This window comes from Drosophila willistoni (assembly GCF_018902025.1).
Source record: "Drosophila willistoni isolate 14030-0811.24 chromosome 2R unlocalized genomic scaffold, UCI_dwil_1.1 Seg167, whole genome shotgun sequence".
Lineage (NCBI taxonomy): Eukaryota > Metazoa > Arthropoda > Insecta > Diptera > Drosophilidae > Drosophila > Drosophila willistoni.
The window spans coordinates 13,841,453-13,863,933 of NW_025814050.1; the positions used below are offsets into that span (position 1 = coordinate 13,841,453).

At 33.5% G+C, this 22,481-nt stretch overlaps 3 protein-coding genes across 4 annotated transcripts; 1 reads left to right on the forward strand and 2 right to left on the reverse strand.

Moving 5' to 3' along the window:
• Window positions 1-39: 39 nt before the first annotated feature.
• On the forward strand, window positions 40-890 carry LOC6642035 (39S ribosomal protein L48, mitochondrial). The gene is made up of 3 exons (XM_002064914.4): window positions 40-115; window positions 181-279; window positions 339-890. Exons 1-3 carry the CDS (start codon window positions 104-106, stop codon window positions 771-773), a joined length of 546 nt encoding a protein of 181 aa, XP_002064950.1. The 5' UTR covers window positions 40-103; the 3' UTR covers window positions 774-890.
• Window positions 804-6,204, reverse strand: LOC6642036 (WD repeat-containing and planar cell polarity effector protein fritz). Its single transcript, XM_002064915.3, has 7 exons — window positions 5,401-6,204; window positions 4,196-4,496; window positions 2,350-3,300; window positions 1,849-2,282; window positions 1,387-1,793; window positions 1,162-1,321; window positions 804-1,100 (listed from the first exon to the last, which is right to left on the reverse strand). The coding sequence occupies exons 1-7, from the start codon at window positions 5,804-5,806 to the stop codon at window positions 982-984; spliced, it is 2,778 nt and encodes a 925-aa protein (XP_002064951.1). The 5' UTR covers window positions 5,807-6,204; the 3' UTR covers window positions 804-981.
• Window positions 6,205-7,701: 1,497 nt separating this feature from the next.
• Window positions 7,702-22,069, reverse strand: LOC6642037 (mitochondrial carrier protein Rim2). 2 transcript variants are annotated; one of them, XM_015178357.3, is made up of 7 exons: window positions 21,730-22,069; window positions 11,125-11,335; window positions 10,845-10,915; window positions 9,452-9,583; window positions 9,117-9,390; window positions 8,823-9,040; window positions 7,702-8,014 (listed from the first exon to the last, which is right to left on the reverse strand). In XM_015178357.3, the coding sequence occupies exons 1-7, from the start codon at window positions 21,774-21,776 to the stop codon at window positions 7,888-7,890; spliced, it is 1,080 nt and encodes a 359-aa protein (XP_015033843.1). In that variant the 5' UTR covers window positions 21,777-22,069; the 3' UTR covers window positions 7,702-7,887. The 2 variants fall into 2 exon arrangements, with proteins under 2 accessions (XP_015033843.1, XP_002064952.1); XM_002064916.4 differs by having other exon boundaries at window positions 11,104-11,335.
• Between the last annotated feature and the right edge of the window lie 412 nt (window positions 22,070-22,481).

Here is a 22,481-nt window from a genome sequence, read left to right on the forward strand (position 1 = left end):
AACTTTACATTTCATCGATAACATCACAATCGACGTTCTGCTGTTGTGACATAACCCCGATTGGAATATAACACAGCTTTCGAGAACCGAGTGAAATATAAAAATGCTGCGTAGGGTAAACAATAATACAATAATCATTTAACTGTTGTATTAAACACAAATCAATTTTAAATTTTACAGTTATTGCCCAAGGTGCGACAGTCACTGCAAGTCACAAATCCACTGGCGACTGCTGCACGTAAACAAAGTAGTAGTGTATATGAACCGGATTACCTGGAGGTAAACTAATCTTAACACCTATTTTTGTCCATTTTAACAATGATTTCCGTTTGAAACAGTCTCTTAAGCCAAAATTCCCGCAATATGAGAGCCTAAATGTCCAAATCAAAGGCTATGACTACCCACTACTCGAAAGCTATCAGCGTTTCCTACACGGTTTGGCCGAATATCTTGACTTGGATGTCTCCGATTGTTATGCCCTGCCGCCACAGCATACGCAAATCCAACGCCTGCGTCCCAATTCTACAGTGATTGAAGCGGAATACAAACTGACCACCTATGAGCGTAGTCTTCAGTTGAGTAATGTTGATGCTCCAGTTTATCCGCAATTTCTGAGGATAGCTCAAGCCGCTCTGCCTGAGGGTGTTCAACTAAGTGTCCACGAGCACACCGATGATTTTGAAGAGCGTCGTTATGTGCCCGACAAGGATCTGCTTGATCTCAAGGCAGAACTGGATCGCATGGGTGGTCCCACAACAACAAAGAAAAAATAAAAAGGCAATTTGTTGTTTTTTTTTTTTTTTTTTGCAAATTTTGGCAAAAACCAAAAAAAAAATATATTAATTTAATGCTATGATTTGTGTAAATAAATTTAGAGAAAGAAAAACAAACTTTCCTAGTTAAAGCTTTGCCGCCTGCTGCCGGGCGTCAGCGGCAATGGAAGACAAGGATTCATTTATAAGGAATTGCACTATGTCGCTCTCAAACGACACCGAAATGTACCACCTTGATGGAAGACGAGGTGGAGGCAGAATTTTTGCTATTACTGAGCTTTGGCTTTGTCTCCTCCTCGCGTCGACGTGTCGGCGGTTTCATGACATCTAAAAATGGTCAAAATTTTAATAGAAATATCTTTGAAAAGATCTTTCATTTTCAACTCACTTGTTTGGATGGGATTAAAGTCCTTTAGATACTCATCATTTGGATGACATAGTGGCAAACTGTCGGCTAATTCCTTCTTGGGATTCGTCAAATGACGTGCCGTAGGACGTGAATAACCATTTCTTTTCGGTGGCAAAGGTTTCTCCTTGCGAGGAATCTCCTAGAAGTAAAAACCAAAAATTCTTTATACGAAATGTTAATAGCTTGGGGTGGGGTAAAACCTACAGGAACCACAGCCACTTGTATGGTATCTGAGAACTTGACTTTGTTCTTCTCCACTGTCGAGGGTTTTGATGTTCCCGCTGTGGGCGTGGCATCGCCATTGACTGTCGCTGCTGTTGTGCTTACAGCTGCATTCGATAAAATCGAGGCAGTTGGCTTCTTAAGCAGCAAACGCTTCTGATACTCTTCACTTGTTACAGTGGGCAACATGGCGGGTATATTACCAGATACCAAAGGATGTTGATAGAATTTCGGTTGATATGTGGCAGCTGGGGGCAGTGGCAGGGACGGTGGGGCAGCTGAAGTGGCTGCTAATGGTGTAAATGGTGCAGGACGTGGCGGTGGGCTGCTGGTGATAGTCGTTGGCAAGCCAACTGTTTGATCGGGCACATCCTGTGACCAGACATTACCTAGAAAAACCCATTTGAGTTAAATATTATGTCTCTTTTGTTTAATTTCACTTACCATTTGCTTGAGGATTCTTCATTGTGTGACGACTTAAAGTCATGGAGGATGCAGCACTCATTTTGGGCAATGGCGGTCTTAATTCCGGTTTGGGTATATTAATTTTAATCATTTCTGCATTGAATATTTTCGATTTAAATGAGGGCAAAGGTGGCACATAGTTTTTAAGGGTTTGTTGCTGCTGCTGCTGTTGTTGCCCCTGAACCGAACATGTGGACTGAGAGCAAGCGGATTCGGAGCGTAGATCACAGGTTAGGCTTAAATTGCCATTGGCCCGATCTTCTTCATGTATAATGGCAGCTGCCTGACTGAATGAAGCCTGTGAAAATTCACCCAAACTTGTTATGCATTTGGTTAGATTATATAGATCCATAAATAGATCATAATCGGCTATATCATGGGCAATTTCAAAGGCCTCAGCAAACAAGTTTTTACTGCAAAAATCAAGAAATGACAAATTAAATACGATTTAAATAGTTTAAGTTTCTATTAATCACTCACCGTAGTAGAAAAAAGCAAAAACGTCTTTTCAAATCATAAACCTGATCGCTAAACTCATCCTTAGTATCCTCGGATAGGGTATGGGCAAAGGTTTTCAATGCCCTTACCAAGAGTTCTATACGCGGTCGCCTCTGATCGCCGCCAAAGAATATATAATTTGCGATCTTATGCAACGTTATGAGACACATGGCCCCATAGGTCTCCCAGTTGAGGGAGACCAAGACATTTACAGCCCTTTCGGGTTGCTGTATACGCAAATATTTATCGGCTATAACATCGGCCGTTAGCCCTGAATTATGTATATCTCCTCGCATGCCAGCACCGCCGAATACACGCACACAGCCCAAAGGACCATGCTCATAGAGCAACAGCAAGAGGCAATCGGTCTGGGCATATGTGTGATTAAATCCGGCCAAATCTGGTTTACGACTAAAAGCTATACTCATTAACATGGGCTGGCAGGCAAAATAATGCGACAGATCCAATAGACTCAGCGGCGTCACATTCTCGCTGATCAATTGCTGACCAATCGGGGCCAAGGCCAGATCAAAGCATTGCAGGACAGATCTCTCATTGGCCACACACAACATGGCCGAATCACAATGCCAGGCACACTGATTGGGCACAATCTCAATTTGATTCGAATACTTTGTCGTCTGTTGCACCAGATCGTGCAGACATATATTCCGATCCACGCAACCCAGAAACAGTTTCTCCTGATCCGGACTAAAGGCAAAACTGCAAATTTGTGTGCCCATGGGTATCGAGGTGATTGCCGTGCGTTGCATTTTCCCCGTGGCCAGCTCATAGGAACATATCTCGGCACTAATATCACCCTTGCGGGATACCTTCTGTTCCAGAGTGATTATCTGGCTCTCACTGCTACGCAAAAAGTCCACACACAAAGGATCATTCTCGGACCAACAATAGGCAATCGATTCCAATTGTAAACTGCAAAATATAAGTAAGGGAAGTAATATTAATTTAACATTTTTATGTGCAGTACATATAAAATTTTTAACTCTAAAAATAAAACCCATTACAATAGTAATATAAAAAGTTGGACAAGTTAAGAATTTTTTAAAATATTTAAAAAAGCCTTAAACACTTGTCCAAAATAAACATTCAAAGTAAAATATGGAAAAATTAAAAACGTTCAAATAAAATATGGAAAATTGAATTTCTTTTTAGGTATATTCAACCAAAAATTAGCAAGATCTGTAAATGTAATAGCATGTTCTATTTTCATTAGCATTATTATTAAAAACTGCACTAAAGTTTTTAAAATTGGGGAAAAACATAAGATAAATATAAAAAACTGTTTAAAAACAATATGGAAAGTAAACAAAAAATTTCGATAAAGAATAAAAAATAAGCAAAATTTAAAGAAAATTTAAAAAAGCCAGAAGAAATGCCAAAAATATTAAAAAAAAAAATTAGAAAAAATGTGGCAATTTAATTACATTTGAAACAATTGTAACATTGTAAAATACCTTAATTTTTTGCTTGAATTTTACATTTTTTTACAAATTTTTTTGTAAAATTTTATATCTTTCTATTTTTTTTTACATTGTAGAATTTTTTTAGTTAGTTGTTTAGTGTTGAATGGAATTTCTAAACTTGTATACGATTTTAAAGTTTAATTAAGTCGTTTTTAATCATAATGCCAATTAAAATTTTCAATTTTTTTATAATTATTCTAGGTCAAACGAAAATTTTGCATTCGAGAGTACTCTAAAAATAATAATGTGAGAAAAGATTATGTACTTAATAAATTGCATTGGTAATGAAAAAGTAATTGATAAAGCTTGAAATACCCAATACTCTGATATGGATTCAGACTAACCCTTTGATCTTGAAGACATGTATATTGGCACGATCCTGATCCCGTACGGTTGGTCGCCAGGGATAGACTTCATTTTGTGAGGATTGTGTCCAAACAACGAACAAATCATAGCTGCCATTTACGGTTAAATGGCGTGCCAATTTCCTTTCTGTGGCGCCCGGTATAATCACATGAAATATGCGCGGATCCATGTTTGCTATCTTCTCTGGCCCTTGGGAGCGGGCATTGGGACGTTGCAGATGCACCACTGTCAGCTGGTTTGTATTGTAGGCCAAAACGATGTGGGAACGTGTAAAAAATGCTACAACAACAACGAGAAACCAAGAGTTAGCAAGATTAAAAAGAAAACGACAAAGTGGAATGAGTGGCTCAAAACAAAACATGGAAAGCTGCATAAGATAAATTCATTCATATGTATGTATGCTGGGTTTGGTATTCGCAACAAAACAAGTTGCCAGATTAATTAAAAATTACAATAATTGCATGAACATGCATGTGCGTGGCATCGGCGTTGGCGAAGGCGGCCCCCAACAAAAGCTGTGATCACTCTACAGGTGAGTTTGGTTTGTGTGTGTGTGTGAGAAACCTCAAGAGGCCTATGAAATGCAAATTTCTCCGACAACTGAATGTAAAGGTCTCCAAGAATATCTACAGAATATTATATACTCTATGAAAAATAGTACATTTTTTGGATCTCAAATCATAAAATGCGGGATATTTGCTCACAAAAGTATACAATAAAACAGTAAGAACTCCATTTTTAGAACATAGAAACAAGTTTTGGAATATTTTGTGAATGAAGTGGACAAGTTACAAGTTACAAGTTTTTCCAGCCTATTGCATACTTCAACGGGCAACGTTTCCCCCATTTCACAGCACTACATATGTATGTATGTATGTCTAAAAATCAGAAATTTTCAAGCTATAACTGTATAAGAAGGAGAGAAAGAATAAATTGTGCCCCTTAAAGTATCTGTCTGGAGACATATTTAAGTAACTAAATACTAAATACTAAGCAAAACTTTAATAATAACTTTTCAGGGAATAAACTGGCACAAAGATTTGGATCGGAACGCCAGTAAAAGATGGCCAAGATCCTAACTAAACTACCCGATTTCACTATATACATCTATATCTATGGGAAACCAACTTTAAGACATAGTTAATATACCCCAATACAAAATATGGTATGTAAGTTAGCTCACCATCGGTAATAACCTCGGCGGCTAATTTTCCTACAAGGTATTTTTCAAAGACCATACGTAGGATATCGCCCGTGTATATATCGACACATATATGTGTTATGATGCCATTGGCAAAGAGCAGGAGCACTTGAGCTGCATCCTGCCACTCCGAATGGATGACCCTATGCAGACGTAAGAGATCTTCCAGTTTCTTGAGATTATCCTTAAGCCGTCCAGCGGATTTGCGGCTGCTATTCTTGAGGACAGCCAAACCATTGCGTCGTTCTGTGTAGTCTCGTTTGGCCAGCGATGTCAGATCCTGATCCACATCACGTTGACGCATATAGCGAAAGGCACCCAAATCGTTGCTCTTGATTCGCACCTCATCGCGCTGCGTCGTCCAGAAGTGTGCCTCACTGAGCAGCATTCTTCTATATTAGATGCGATTAAACATAAATGCCTTTGATTTGCATGGCCACGCGTATCTCCAATCCGATCGAATGGGTGTCAACGGTATTTGCAGCACTTTTTGTTTGATCTCAAGCTTTTGGGCGAGGGAAGCGGGGGCCGTCCGACAGAGGCTACGCTGGCGCTGCCAATGAGGCCAAGTCAGTTAGCCTCTTGGTCTAGTGGCTTAGTAAGAGTTTAATCAACAATGTAAAGCACTACAAATTCTATGAATTTAATATTTATTGTTTCGACGTGTTTTGTTTTTTATGCGTTTCTATTCTATTGTTAACTGTTTTTCGTTTTTGTTGTTGTATTCTTCGTTTTCTTTTTTGTGGCAAACGTAAACAGTGAAAATTGTTGTTGGAATTCTGACCACTTGTTGATATCGATAAACACTTGTTGTTATCGCAAAATAACTTGAATGGCTTCTCAGTGTGACCTGAGGAACAGAGGGCATGGGCGGCAGCTTGAAAAATGTTTAAATTTAACTTATCTACATTAATTTCAATGTCAATTTGTATATACCAAACAATTAAAACATGATACAAATATTCATGATAAATTGAAGTTAATTGTATATATTTGATTAATAAATAAGTGTTTTGAGCCTTCCTTAGTTAATTTGAGCTGATAACACCTGTTGTTAAATTTTTATTCAATTGATAGAATATGTATAGATTTGGTTGAGGTTATTTTTGATTTCGATCGAATCGACTAATTTGTTGCAGCCTATAAAAAGCACATCCTGCAGTAGCGAAATGAGAATAAATCCAAATTTAATCATTCAATCATCTGATTATTATTTATGGCTGCCTCTTCAGTCGGCGCTTACTCACGTTAAGTCTTGAACTATGAACGTGGGTCTGCAGACATTTGTTGATAAGATTAAGAATATGTACGTATATAGGAGCTTTCAATAATTGTAGATCCACACACAAGAAACCAATTGAGACTCATATAAAAACCATTTATTTTTTGTGTTATTTTTAAACAAAAAAATTATATGTATTTATTGATTTCACCATTCAATCAGATTGTAATCAATTATTCACAGTAGTTTTTCTTTCGCTTTTTGCTCAAAAAAATTATCAAATAAATATGATTTATGTAAATTAAAAGTGGCACATACTAACTAACTAGTTAAAGGACTAAATAAACAGCAATAATCATAATAATAATAATAGTTTTATGTCGGATAATAGAGTAACTAAAACGTATATCGCATTTGTGGAAACTTAACAGAAACATTTATGTAGTTAGTTATTATTTAATAAGTAGGTGTATTTAGTTGTTGTTGATGTATTCTTTTTCTTTTTTTTCTTAATTTGGCGACCGTGCACCTGAAGCTGAATTAACATTTTTCTTTGTTGTTGTTGTTTTACATTTGTGCTTATATACTAAAATCTAAAGGAGCCAGTGTTTGTTCAAATATATATATACATATATATATATATGTATATATAGGTAACTATTTACAACATATTCTCTGAACGTTTTTTGCCATCTACATATTTACATAAATATCAAAATATCAACCACAATTTTATAAGTAAATACATATACATATATATATTATATAACATATACATACATATATTGTATCTTTAACTAATTAGCAGCCTTTTTAAAATTTTGATAACATTTTTGTTTACGAATTCTTCAAACTTAAGTCGTTGTTTGCTTCTTCTCTCTACTACTTTCATATATAAATAATATAATTCGTGCCTATTTCTGCGTGTTTTTTAATATTTGTTTTTTGGCCAACGTTTAACGTCTCAAGTCTATCGAGTTCGTTTCCCCTTAGAAGCTAATTCATGTCGTTTTTTTTTTTTTGTTTAATAAAAGCAACAAAAAATTTGCGCTCGTTGGTTGGTTTTGTTTTTAAATCGTCTAGAAAACTGATATCAATATATATATATATGATTAGAATTAAATTGCAGCAGTCGCTTTCTACATATGCACAGATTGGGTTCACTATCTTTCATTGTTAACTAATTTCTTATCCTGTCTCGCTCTTCATCCCTCAATTGCTCTTGCATTCGGATAGTGCAGGGGGAATTAAAAATCATAGAACTCGTTCGATTTGTTATTAAAACGTCGGGTTAAAACATAAACTACAGCTTCATAGGTGGCCATCATAATTGCCGTATTGGGTATCTGTCTAACCAATTGTGTGGCCAAGCCTCTGCAAAGAAAAGAAGATATCAGGATTAACAAATTGTTGAAACAACATTTAGATAAAAGTAAAAATAAACAAATAAAACTAATGATTAGATTGTACTAAGTAATATTTAGCAATTCATGTTCGTTTGCCGTGATAATGAAATTAAGATAAACAAATCAAATTTGCGACGTAGTAAAGAATCGAGATAAAAAAATAAAAAATTGTCTAAAAAATAGATTTCAAATTCGTGGGTGGTTCATTAGCATTCGATGAAATGAATTTTACCAACGTTCTTAAGGCATTCGTTTTGTCATTAAATATGGTATACTTATATATATATTTTTGCGTTATTATATACTACTGCATTGAAGATTTATCAGTCTAGGCTATAGAATTTATAAATAAAATCAAGAAAAATTCTATGTTTAAATATAGAAATAAACAAAAGACATTGAAGACAACTTGACATGTACCGAAGTTCTGATACACTTTCATTATGAGATGATTAGTATTCATTAAATTAAGATTAAGTTTTTCGAAAGACACTAATTGATCGTATATATAGTCTTCTGAATGTCATTGTTAAGTGTTTTTGCTTGTCTTTAACAGGAAGATTATTAAGATCACCTCCTAAGGGGATTTACTTGTCTAATCTATCAATTAAAATGGGTTTTACTTTAACAAGTTATATTAATTATAAATAATTAGATTGTCAAGCAAAGATTAACATTAAAGGGGAACTTTCCCTGCTATTAACGTAAAGGGAGACTTACACTTATTAAATTCTAGACCTAAACTATAGCTAAATAAATTTTTGTGTGTTGTTTACCTATATAAGCCAGCTCGTCCCTCTTCTTTCCACACGGTATGCAGAGTTTGCCAAAATGAATTATATTTATTACCCTCCTCCCGCAGACGTGTACGTGCCACCTCATGTGGATAGGCAATGCAGGAGGCAATTGTCTTTGATACAGCGCCAGCCATCATGAATTCCAAAAAGTCACGTGATCCTTTTGTATCTGTATGTCTTTGATTTCGTTGTTCCAACTAAAAATGCAAAACGATTCAAATTTGTTTATTAGCTATCGATTATTTTTTGATTGTTTTTGTGTTTTCGTTTTACCAATTTCGATTTAATAAACTCATAGATAACAAAGTGCACCATAGTTTCACAGATGCCAAAATAACTGGCTGTGATGCCTTTGTAGAAAGCTGCAATTCCTCCCTGAGCATAGACACGTTCGATGCACTGTCTAACAGTCATTTGGACTTTAGAATTGTAGTCCAATTGCATGCGTGTCTTAACAAACCAAATGGGATTCGTTACGGTGGATGAGACAAAACCTGCACTTGCAGCACTCATTATATGAACCAATGGGGAATCGCGTTCAACAAAACTATAATAAGATCATACATGTATTAATTGTTACACAAATTCTACTCCTACTCAAGACTTACCCCAGACTGTTGAGCGTGTTTTTGGTTTGTGAATATGTGCAAAAGTATATGGCACGTGAGGGTGCCACTCCAACGAGATTCGGACCGAGACCTTTGAACAAAGCACGAGGTCCCTCATTCTGGACAATGTGACTGAAATCGTAACAAAATTGAAAGTATATTGTTATAAATCATATTAAGACTGAAGATCTCATTGAGCTCTATGCAAAATGTCGACATTTTAAGAGCAACTAAAACTGAGGATAGAAGGGGGAAGAATTCTTGTGATTACAGTTCTTATGACAGCAAAAACTAAAGGAACGCATATGGAAATATACTTTTAATATCTTATTTTTATATTCCTAGTAATTTTTGGTATTCTTCATACCGATAAGACAACAAGTTGTCAATTTGTTTTAATAAATATTGAATAATTTCTGGAATTTTGTTATTTGATAATTATTTTTTGGGGTTTTGACTCAACTATTTCTATTGCAAGTCCAGGGCTGGTTAATGGGAGTTTCTTGACCAGTGACTTCATATTTCGAGTTCAGTTCTCGAACTGTTTTAACTTTAGGAGGATTTGTAAAATTGAAATATTTTGTACTTTTAGAAGATAGTCTAAATATATTGGGAAATAATGCAAAAAGGAATAAACTCTATCGACCTTGAGCCGACAAACAGATTGCTTTGGTAAATAAGATATCATTTTGGGATACATTGAGATAAGATTAAATACAAATACTTGGAAGTTCGGTTCGTTAAAATTGCCAAATAAAATGTACATATCTTCTTTACAATACAAATGATTAATTATCGAGATCAATTAGGACCAGATTGATTGCTTATATACGGTATCTTTAGGTATATTAAGGAATATTTTATGATTTATCACAAATTTTAAAGTCAATGACAAAACTACGTTTAAATTTCTAACTAATCAAACATCAAACAAAACGAATATTTAGAATCTGGTTTGTTGGAACTTTCTTAATTGGAATGGTACGAATTGAAGTTCCATTGCCAAATTGAGGGCAGGAAATTTATGAAAGTGGTAAGCATCGATAATTATTGAATTTTCTAAGGCGAAAATTTTAGGTTTTTGATTGGACACCCGCCAAAAAGTACTGTCTAATTCCCTAGATGTTCAAAAGAACTCTTAGAAGTATCTCGGTCCCTGGACCTCTCAAGTTTCTTAGCCATAAGTATCTGCCACGTCACTAGACTCAGCCCTGCGGCATTCAGATAAATGCTTTTCATTTATGTAATTGTAGTCCAAACAATTAAAAACAGAATGCAAGTTTGTAGAAAGATATTTTTAGAAACCATTTTACAATATTTTACTCAAATGTGTTTTAGTTACAACCTTTGGGAATTCGTTTTAAGTTTAAATTAAAAATAGATAACAACTTACCGCAAACACTGCATAATGCTCATATTTTTGCTTGTTGTCGATGAGATGCCACAATGTGATATAGCCATAATCTGCAATAATAGAAAAAAAACTCAGTTAATAATATGTATTAAATAGTTGAAATCAAATTTTTTGTGTTAAAAATGGTGATGCAATTTATTTGGTTTTTTATGCTTTATGCGAATGAACGATGTATTGATGAATGAATGATATATGTACATATGTATGTATAGTAAGTAAATAAGAAATTTGGTACTACCCTACGGACACCCCCAATCACCTGTGGCTGTGATCTGTTACGTAATATCGTTGTGCTTAGCTTACGTCGTTGTTCTGGTCTTAATAGCTCGGATGTTGGACCAATATTCGCCGGTCCACTTGTGGACTCATTAAGGCGTGTCGTGGGCGTTAGAAATGCCGTTGAGCTTTGTAGACGAGTTTTTACCACTTCTAAAGGACATGTTACCACAGCTCCAACAGTGCCAGCGGATCTGCAAAAAAAAAAAAAAACGGCAAAAACAAATAAATGTAAAAACAAAATGAATAACAAAATAAAAGATACCAAATTGTCTTTCTTCCTCACAAAATTCTAAAAATACAACTAGTTTGAGCAATTTGACATAAAACACACATGGTCTCGGACTCTATCCGCCCTTCGCCCATCCGTCTCCCCTCCACCCAAAACTCTAGCACTCTTAAAAATAAATCCCATTTGGCATAAATATGTGTTTTTTCCTTTTCAATTTTTGATTTGCGTAATACAATTTTGCTAGATGATATTTATTGTTTCCATTTGAATTGAATGTGTCTCAACCACTTATTTTCGATTGGCCGCACACATTCATTACAAATGAAAATTGCATTTTCCCTACGCTCACCCCAAATCGTTTGTTTCAATTGATATCTCAAGGTTAGGCAACATTCAAGGTCATCAGTGAATGGTGAAATTATAGGGAAAAATGCTAATTAAAGGGTAAGAAATTTTCTAGAATTGATTAATCATGACCTTTGGTAGGGAACAGAAATGCCTTCAATGTTTAGTTATTTATTTTACTCTCCAAGGTTTTTTCTTGTAATTTTTTTAATTGTTTGCTAATAATTAATAAACTTGTGATAAAAGTACAAACAACAAAAGAAGCTTATCTATTATAGCAGCCAAACTCGTGATCTATAAATGAGAGACTTGTAAATTCTTAGAGTTGGCACCAGAATAAATAAACCAAGTAAGATTATAGCATCGACTATTGTATACCATGTATCGACTATTCTATTTACATTTGTCAATTGAAATGTACGTGTAAGAAGGGATGAGACCTTGAAATGGTTAAGGAAAAGTAAACGATTTTGACTTTAGTATTTTAGGAGAATCATCCTGCATTAGAATACACAGGCCATCTCGCTCACTCTTTTAAATACTTGAGCAATTTGACGTCGATAACGCCAAATTCTGCCTTTTTGGGCCACCTAATAAAAATGTTTCAAAGCATATTTTTAGTCCAATTTTAATGAAATTTGGAGTATTGAATGATATTGATAGTTAAGATTAGTGTACCAAATTTGATTGGGATAACTTAAATATTAAGGGAGAAAATTATTATTTTGTTTTAAAATTACTGGATCGAAACGGAATGGCCAAAAAATTAGAAAAGCGTAATGCGGCTATACTGAAGGGAGTTAAATAAGAAACTTGATGGCTTTAACTTGTATTCTTCGGAAAAATAATAGTATTTATACATTTTGGCGGCGAAAAGGTGCGTGAAAAAATATTTAAAGAAAATAATTTCTACGTAATTTCACGATCTCATAACAACAATTTGAAGGCTGTCGCTCTTGAAGTCTCTGAGATTTGGATGATCATATAGATAAATATTTACACTTCATGGTGTGTAAAAAGTTTTCTTCTACCTAATGCATACTTTTTGACGACATTAATATACCATTTCACCCTCTGAGTGCAAGGTATAATTGTGGAACCAACAAATAACAATCACAAAAAAAGTTGTTTCCCTTATTAACAACAATGTTTGATCGATGAAAAAGAAATTGATTTACATTTTGGTGAACGACACGAGAATCGCCGTATCAGTTTCCCGTGACGCCCTACCGCACCGCCAACCAGCTCATTTCTCTGTCATCTATAATCTTCATATAGTATGTAAATATGTATAATAATTTCACAAAATCTTTGTCTGATTGCACTCTGGGGCAATGTTAAACCGGTTTCAACTGACTACAGATTGACCCGTCAGGCGATAACCTGGAGGCTAGCCTAGCAATGAATTGCCATTTGGCGCTGATTTCAAATCCAACGTTATCAATAAACAGCAGTCCCATATAGAATTTACTATATATATGCGCCAAGATTCTCAGTTGGATCTGGTATACAAATAAATGACATAATATATATAAACTGTTAAACCGGTAAGAACACGCCACGAAATGCCGAGACCATATGCTTAACACAGATAGATCATTATTTGTTTGTTCGTTTTGTTAATTTTGTCAGGGGAAATGATTCGGCGCAATTTTTCTTTTTTTGTGTAGGTCATTTGATATGGCACGAGTGATTCAAAACAGAATTGTATCAATCTATTAACAAGAATTGCGGCTATTTAATTTCTATATTAACATGCAGGCCTGAAATATCACAGTAGGAAATTAAAACCACAATCCAAAAGTTAATACAATTTGCCAGACAAATGAACAAACAACAGACAATTGTAAATCAAAGTCAGTGCGAACAATGATAATGAGAGCTCAACTCGGGTATATATAGTATGTATGAATATAGGTAGGTAAAATTGGCTATTTAAAGAATTGCTTTCACAGTTCATTGTTCATTATTCACTTGATACAAAGACAAACAAAACAAACAGAACAAATGGGGAAATACAAATAATTAATCAACCAACCATTAATCAAATATCAAATTTCATATATAAAATATGTCAAAACTTTTTGTAGCAAAGGGTAATATCATCCACTAAGGCGTGGTTTACTTTATGGATGGTCACTAAAGGTGATTAATTAATTCAAATGTCGCTAAACGTAAGACCCTTATTAATTATAATGAGTTGGCTTTATATAGTTTGCAAATAAATGTTTTCAATTTATATGATTGTTTTATTATTTATTTTGTCCTTTTCAAAGTTAGCATTGAGAATTTAGTTTTGTACCTGATAAGATTAAAACATTTCGTCAAAATAATGGTAAGGGGTTATTCTATTGAATTGAATAGATAAGAAAGATAACAGCAATAAGTACAAGAGTTCATTGACAGAACTTACAAATGTCTAACTGTATTTTAAGGTGAAAAAGACTTAAATTTACTTAATTTGGGAATCACATATTTTGAACAAATTTTAAAACCTTTTCATAAAAATTTGCATGGCAGAAACTTTCGGAACTCCAAGCTGATGAATTATGCGTTTTATTAGTTTGGGTTGTAGCGAATCGAAATTTCCTTTCCAATCGAACATGTTAAAGTCTTAAATTAATTACGAATTTGGCAGAAATATGAACATTATTTGAGATACAAAACGAAAAGAAGCTAACTTCTTGTTTAATAAGCTAACTTGGTCTTAACCCATCAAGAATTTGGAAGATTGTTTTAACAGCTATCACTTTGATGAGTCTTCCTTAGAGCCCTCTTCACGGTTAAAGTTTTTTTTTTTTTTCTGACTTCATCAAATTACGAATCGAAAAAGGATATCTCTGGGTCTAAATATGTTTCTAAAACGAGTCATTCAAAGTGTGATCCTAAAATGAGTCGAGTATGATATAAAATATCATTCCAAAAAGAATCGCCAACGTTTAATCGACAATGTAAATGTTTATGATATAAAAAAATGAATCTACAAGAAGTCAAAACTGATTAAATGCAGAAGCTATAAACAACTTATAAAAAGGAGTTGTGGCTTTGGTATTATATTCACCTGACAAAGGAGTTATTTATGATTAGAGAACGAGCCCATTTATGACGATTTCATTGGAAAAGGGAAAGCTGTTTTCACAGAATTAAAATTCATAGTATAAATTCATGTAAATTCTACTCTGAAATCGTTATGGAGGGATCTTCTCTTATCACGTGTTTAAACTGTGCGACTTTTTATAGAAAAGGGAAGCACTTACCACACACTAAGGGTCAAAATCAAAAATCACTTAACAACTAAAATGTCCTAGATATTTTCTTATTTATAAATCCTCAACTTGGCAAAATTTGACTAGACCTAATATACCCTTCCACAATTTTAAGGTTGACAAAAATATGTGTGAATGTTTTCTTTTTTTATTTACGAAATATTTTTGTGTACCGTCTCATTGATTGCATTTTCATTTCTGTATCAATAGCCTTTCTCTATATGTACATACGCATGTGTCTCTTGACTCAAGGTGTTTTCTGTGTGTGTGTGTATGTGTGTGGCAGTGTGTGTACAAACAAAATTTACACATTTGCAACCGGTTAATGAGTGCGATTTAGCTGTTTTTTGACTTCTCCCCCCCAATCAGTCGAACATCTGTTGAACGAAACGCCCCATTCACACAACACGCGCCGGAGATAAGAGTGTAAATTTTGGTTGAACCAGACGAAATCCTCACAGGTGGTGCTTGGTGGTGGGTGGGTAGGTGTTGGTGGTGCTGCGCTGCGTCATGCTTTGCATGAGTGACTTTTGCACCAACCTCCCCAGGAGGAGGGAATTGTTGGAATTCAAAATGCGCCATTTGATAAAAACCGTCTTGGTGGCGTCTTCTCTTTATCACAAATATGATTTTCTACAACATACGAAAAGCTAGACAGCTTTTTTTGTGTGTGTTTCTTCTTATCAGTGCGAATATTTATATATATATTTTTTGTTATTAGATTACGAATTTGATGGAAAATTTTTCAATGTTTTTTTATGGGTCAACACCTAACGAGATAAAAGAGAGGGAGAATTATGTAGAAATTGATAGTAAATTTGTCATCTACTTTGTTTTTATTTTTCACTAAATATTTAATTTAAAATTGTTGTTATTTATTCAATGAACTTGGCACGAGACCTTCCTTATGTATATTTATATATCTTTGTGTAAATAAAAATTGGGTTTGTTTTTGGTTTTGTATTCTGAGTGATTCAAAATTTGTTTATAAGATTTTATATACACATTTTATAGATATGCATATATGTAGTTATTTTGGTATCGTAAAACCAAAAATAAAAAAATTTGTGTCTAGATCAAGAACAAGGAAAAATAAAAGAAATATTTGATGCCCTTGACATAATTTTTTGTGATCAAGAACATAAGAACATTTGGTTTTTTAATGGAAAAATAAGAAATTTTCAAATTAGAAAATTAAGGTTTTTTATCTATATATGTATGTTCGATCTTTGGCTGTTATCATTATTTGTAATAGATCGTTATATAGTTTTGGATTGGTTCCGGTATATATACTTTTATATATTCATTAAGGTAGACTTTAATATTGATGAAATCTAAGCTAAAATATGTACCATATTACGGCTATGTAAGCCAAAGAAATATGTAAATCAATAAAACACATCTGAAATAATATATAAAAAAAGAAAAACAGACGAAAAAAACACAAAAAAACGCAGCTGATCCAAAATATATATTTATATGATCGATTTAATTTAAGTCATTTTGAAAACAAAATAAAAAACATTTGCCTACGTGCCTAAAAACATGTCATGTCGCTTTTTTTCAATACTAAAGAAATCTTTGAATGACTAAATATGTTCCAGCTCATTTTCTCTCCCAAGAGATAAAAAAGTATCTTAGCCAGATGGTCGTCTGCAACCTTTTTTCTTGCCGTCATTTGAAAATGTTGTAAACACATAGTGCTTTGCCTTCAACCGAGTCAGTGTGCCACAAAAAGTTTGTTTGCCCCTCCTCTTTAGATTGCAGCGAATTGAATATGAAAACAACAAATCAATTGCCAAGTTACTCCCGTCCGTTGTCCCCTCCGCTCAATTGCATTAATAAGATTTTAGTTTTATTGTTTTTTGCAAAAGCTTTTTTTTTGTTTTTGTAGTTGTATTTGTCTCAACAAATTGCGTCGAAGCCAAAATCTGAAACTGTCTCAAAATGTGTGTCTAGCCGAATTTCACAATTTTTTCTAATTGTTTTGATGAACCAAAAATTATTTAAGGTAACATTGAGAAGAAAGTCGACCATGAAATACCTTTTGATAGTTAATGATAAAGCAATCGATTTCGAACAAAATAGATTGATATTTTTGTCTTTATGGCGCAAATATTAGAACATTTTGATATAAAGAGTTTGATAATTCACAACATTTTTACATTTAGAGAACGTCTAATACAGTGTCATTAGACAGCTATTAAGCTTTTTTGATAATTGCATTTAAGCTAACACCGATATACATTAGAGAGCTGCATGAATGGTAGAGAAATCAAAGTCAAATGAATCTATTCGAATTGAATTCAAATGAATGAATGACAACGACTCAACGAAATGAATAAGTGTGAATGTAAGTACTTGTTAACTCAAATTGATTTCTCTCTCTAATATGTAGACATGGATATCGATTATTTTGGATAGTAATAAAAAATGAGCACATAAATAATTTCCTTTTTTCCCATGAATTTTATTGAACCACATACAAACTTTTAGTTGATGGGTATAGAGGGTATCGAAAAAAAGCTAAATTTGCGTTTTATTTAGTCTCTATTTTTCTTAAACTGTTTGTTGGATGCATGTCAGGTTGTTTTGTTTTGTATTTTTTTTGTAAGTTTATTTATAGCACAAAACAATGCAACAGTGGGTGTGCTGGTGTGTATGTGTGTGTGTGTGTGTAGACAAGGTTGTTTTTGTGTAGATAGTAAACATGAGATACCCCATATAAACTAGTTCGCTGTTTGGGGTTTTAGGGGGTATTAAGAGAGCTCAAGTTGCAACGTGAACTAAGTGTGTCCTCCTCCAACCCATCGTTCCACTATCACCAACAATAAGTATTTATAATGTTTACATACAAGCACATATTCATTGTCTATCTGTGTGTGTGTGTGTGTGTGTGAAGTCTTACTATATTCCATAGTTGATAAATAAGCTCGGAATGCCGGCCGGCCGGTAAATTATTTTTCTTGTTCATTTCTTTTTTACGCTCTCAATGTTTGTTTTAGTTATCCAGTTTTCTGATAAATGATACATACAAATAATAAATGAAAGAGGCGGTAAAACTTTGTGAAATACTAGAAAGTATTTTCATAAATATTATACATGGTTTAAAGACTTTAAATAGTTGTTTTATCCCCTTCAAATTACAGGAAGACAATTCTCATCGATTTTGATTTCGAGGGAGATGCTAATGAAGAGTATTTGCATTAAAATCCCAAGTACTCAGAAGGAATTTAGTTAAGAGGAAGATAAAAAGTTGTTAGTTTTATAAGAAATCTTCAAGTGCTTCATTTTAACTCAAATGAATCCAAAAAAATACCATTAAACTTTGATAAATCGAAGCATAAGCAAACAAAGCCCACACAAAGACTCTTCAAAGGGTATTAAACAATCGGCAAATTCAATCATAACTTCTGTGATGAAATTGTTTAATAAATTGTTAACTCATATAAAAGTAAAATCTCATTTTTTTGAGAATAGAAAGTTATAGGATTCCCTCAACTCACTCTGTTGCAAATTGCTAAATTCAGCGCATACTTTAGCTTTTTTTCGGTCAGTGTGTGTGTTCACAAAAGTTGGCAGTGGCGCCAAAGAAACGACAACAACATTGGGAACAACAAACGTATGTTTTTTTTTACTTTTTGGGGCTAACACGCTCTCTTCACGTGTTTCCTTGATGGCGGTACGAGATCAGAGAATATGGTCTGGCAAGGGAACACAGAAGCTCAACAAAAATACACACATACATATATATGTATTTATATAGGAACAATTCAAGATAAACGTCAAACACCAAATTGCTCACAATCGCTAAAAACACACACCAAATATTTCGTTGAGTAATATATCAACCAAAAAAGAAAAAAAAAACAAAAACAAATACACCAAAAATAATATGAAGCCAAAAAATGTTTTTTGGGGTGAAATTTTTGCAGTTGGAAATACAAATGCATATAGCGAGACCTATGTACAAGTCTATTATAATTAAATATTGTACTAATGAGGAAAAAATGTATTAATATGCCAATTAAAATAAAATTGGCATTTAACAATTGAATTCATTCCGTTAACATTTTATTATAAAAAGTCCTGGTGCTGTATATGTATATTAGAATGTAAAAGGTAAATAATGTAAATGTAATACAGTAAAAACTGTCGTAGGCGAACGGAAAAAATATTATTTTTGATATTATTAAGGGGTTACATCTAGTCAATAAGCTCAAAAAACGTCGATTAAAGCATCAATTTCCTTCTTAAATTGTTTAATAAAAAAAAATATTTAATGAACAAAAAATCATCCCGTTATTTAATAAAAAATATACCAAAGAAGCTTCTGAAGAAATTTCAGACCAATCGGTTCGGTAGTTTTCGAGTTTAAGTGGTCACGGATTCTAAAAACACTGATTTCAGAAAAACGCGATAAAAGCACTTTACACACACGGACGATGGCGCTCGTTAAAATGCTATAAAACCTAAAATACGATCAATATCATTGTCAAACTTTAACTCAAAGCCCTATATGTATATATATTATGAAAATTCTAACTAGATGTAAGCCCTTAATGAAGTTTAATTGACTAAAACTATTTTTTTCAAAATATTATATATATATAAAATATAAACATTTCTATTACAAAATAATATATAAAGTAACAATAACGTTTTTGTAAAGCTTCAAAAATAAATTGTTGTTTAAATCCAAACGAAAACTTTTTCACTTTCTAGTAATTTTCTTGTTTAATAATGATAATATTTCAAGCCGAAAAACGCAATGAATTATTTATTTAATCCTGTTTCTAATTAGTCCTGTAGTTAAACAAAATGATCCCCAAAGGGGCCTATGAACTTACATAAGAGAAAAGAGAAAAAACACATTTTCTTTTCCCCTTATTGGCTGCCTGGTTCAATGCTTTTCCATTGCATGTTGCTTCCATGGTTCAAGTAATTTATTTATGCCACACACACACACTCCCTCTCACACACACACACACACACACTCACAGTCAATGCCCAATTTGATTGCACCAACAATTAAAAAAGTCACCACAATTGTATTATTTATTCTATTTTTAGCCTTCCTCAAGCATATGAGTTTTATTTTTGTTTTTTTATTTTTGAGTTTGTTTTCCCCTACCCCCCGAATGATGGGGCATATCAATTAGATTATTAACTTGCTCAACGAGTTAAAAAAAACTCACTCAGCCGATTTCTTATTCTGATTTTAGTAGTAGGAAGCAATTGTTTACATATATTTTTACATGGAAGAATAAAGATCGAGCCCCCGTCTTTCCAACCAGTTTGTGTTTGAAATACTGAATTATTTAAATTTCACACAAAATTTTAAAAGGGGCTTGTTAGTTGCGTTTTATGATGAAATTGTCTTTAATAATACAAATTTATTCAACCATATTTGCCACGACCCTCTATTGACATTGGACCACTAAAGCATTTTAATAATAACAACAAACAATACAAATTTGAAGATAAGATATACCATAGATTATCTTTGTTTTAGTTTAATATTTTAAGTGCTTCCTCCTTCGAGGACAGCTGATTGCATTCAAGTGCAGAAACTTTGACTAAACATAGACAAGTCGTAATATGGTTTGACCTTGTGAAATTATCCTTTTAATCTTATAAGGTTGAATTTCATAGAATTTGGATTTCTATGAAACGAAAAGATCTTGTATTCCTCGGTAAATGGAGAAATCTAATAATGTTTTTTTTTTAGAATTCTCAACTAGTTTTAGCGTTAGAAGATATAATATGATCTTGAGGTGTTTTTGTACTAATTCTATATAACAATTATAATCTTAGGAAAAAGATATAATCATTTTTAACACAAACATTAAAGTTTACTTTAAAAAATCGGGTTTAATGTTTGGTATGAAAATCTTTCTGTTTATTTTGTATTTTAAATTAGATTTAACTTTCGAAGAAACACCAGTCCTTTTTTCAAGTAGTTGCAAGAATTTAAGCATATACTTGATAATTTTCAGTAATTTTCGTCATTCAGATGTATTTAAAAACTTAATTTAATAAAAATACTGCTAAAAATGATCCTTTTTAGTGTCATGGACGGATCCAGTGGACACCTTTTAAATCATTTTTGGCCTTTTTTGGCTCGTCCTTAGGCCAAAATTAACGAATCTCGAAATGATCGGACAGTTTTGATTAATTCTCAAACTGGCAAAATGCCTTCTTCGAAATTTAGTGAAGTCGATAACCTTAATTTTCCAATTGGACACATCTTGGAAATATTTGATAGTTCTCTTAAATGAATCCTGGTCGGAGTAAATCATAAATCAGAGTTGGAATCTAATAAGAAATTTTCACCTGAGGCCAAAATTGAAATTAACATTTATTAGTTCCAAATTGAATAATCATTCACACTTAGTAAACAAAATAGAAAGCTATTGGCCAATGGTTTTTTAAGAGTTTAGCTGTAAACTTAATTAAATTTTATTATTTTGTTTAGTTTCTGGCAATTGCGACTTATTTTGGTTTTGAGGGAAAAAAGTGCTACAAATTGCCAGCTAAGAAAATAACCGGTTTTTATTTCACTTTGACGCTCTGCTGACCTGCGATAAGACGCAGAACTCACACACACACATAGAAAGCGTCTCACAAGCACACACACACACACACACATTGAGAGATAGAGACTCCTAATCCAATTTGAATTTAGAAATTAATTGAGAAAACAAAACAAAAACAAAAACAAAAAAAGAAATATTTAACTTACCCGCCGGCTATCAAGTGGATGAAAGTGTCTGTTGTACTTTGGGACATTATTTGTTGTGATTACAACAACAACAACAATGAAGAATTCAAGTAATTAACGCGCACAGCAAAACAAAAATAATAACAACAACAACGCGGACAAAATGTCTTCTTCTTCTCCTTTAAGGCACGTCGCGTAGGTGTGTGTGTACGAGGCAACAAGGAGAAGGGGTTGCGGGGGTAGGGAAGTCCACACAAAATAACTGTGCGGTTGCGGGTGGGGGAGGCAAGCGCCCAGCGAGCGCTGCTCAATTTAAAAGAATTTTTTCAGTGCTTCCGCGTTTTTTTTTCACACTTGGATTTTGTTTGTAATTTATTTTATTTTATTTTATGTCGGGTTTTTGGCAATCGAAAGTTATGCAATTAATTTCACTGATTACACTTATCTATGTACACATATTATGTGCATGGATATGGATTGAAATTGCGTCCGGCGCATAGGTTATATTTTAACCACTTCTTATCCAATATACGCATTGCATTTCATTATTTTCTGATCAGAAATTTTTGTCAAGGCTTTTATATTATTTTTTTTGGTTATTTAATCGGCACGAGAAACTTTGTTTATCAATCAAATTTTCACAAAATTTATAAATTTAAAAATTAAAAAATTCGGACAGCTGAGAAATATTAACAAATTCAGCTTCAAACATGTTTGACGGCGTCTGACGTTTGACGGGTCTATATATAGCCACTGGCTCTGTTCAAACGTGT

Excerpts from the sequence above, each read along its gene's own strand:
- LOC6642037 (XM_002064916.4), bottom strand. The coding sequence starts at position 21,776 with ATGTCCCAAAGTACAACAGACACTTTCATCCACTTGATAGCCGGCGG. Across the intron at positions 10,916-11,103 it reads TGATTGGGGGTGTCCGTAGG|ATTATGGCTATATCACATTG; the intron begins GTAGTACCAAAT and ends CTATTATTGCAG. Across the intron at positions 9,584-10,844 it reads AGCATTATGCAGTGTTTGCG|TCACATTGTCCAGAATGAGG; the intron begins GTAAGTTGTTAT and ends TTACGATTTCAG.
- LOC6642036 (XM_002064915.3), bottom strand. The coding sequence starts at position 5,806 with ATGCTGCTCAGTGAGGCACACTTCTGGACGACGCAGCGCGATGAGGTG. Across the intron at positions 1,322-1,386 it reads TACAAGTGGCTGTGGTTCCT|GAGATTCCTCGCAAGGAGAA; the intron begins GTAGGTTTTACC and ends TTTTACTTCTAG. Across the intron at positions 1,101-1,161 it reads CTTTAATCCCATCCAAACAA|ATGTCATGAAACCGCCGACA; the intron begins GTGAGTTGAAAA and ends GACCATTTTTAG.
- LOC6642035 (XM_002064914.4), top strand. Across the intron at positions 280-338 it reads ATGAACCGGATTACCTGGAG|TCTCTTAAGCCAAAATTCCC; the intron begins GTAAACTAATCT and ends CGTTTGAAACAG.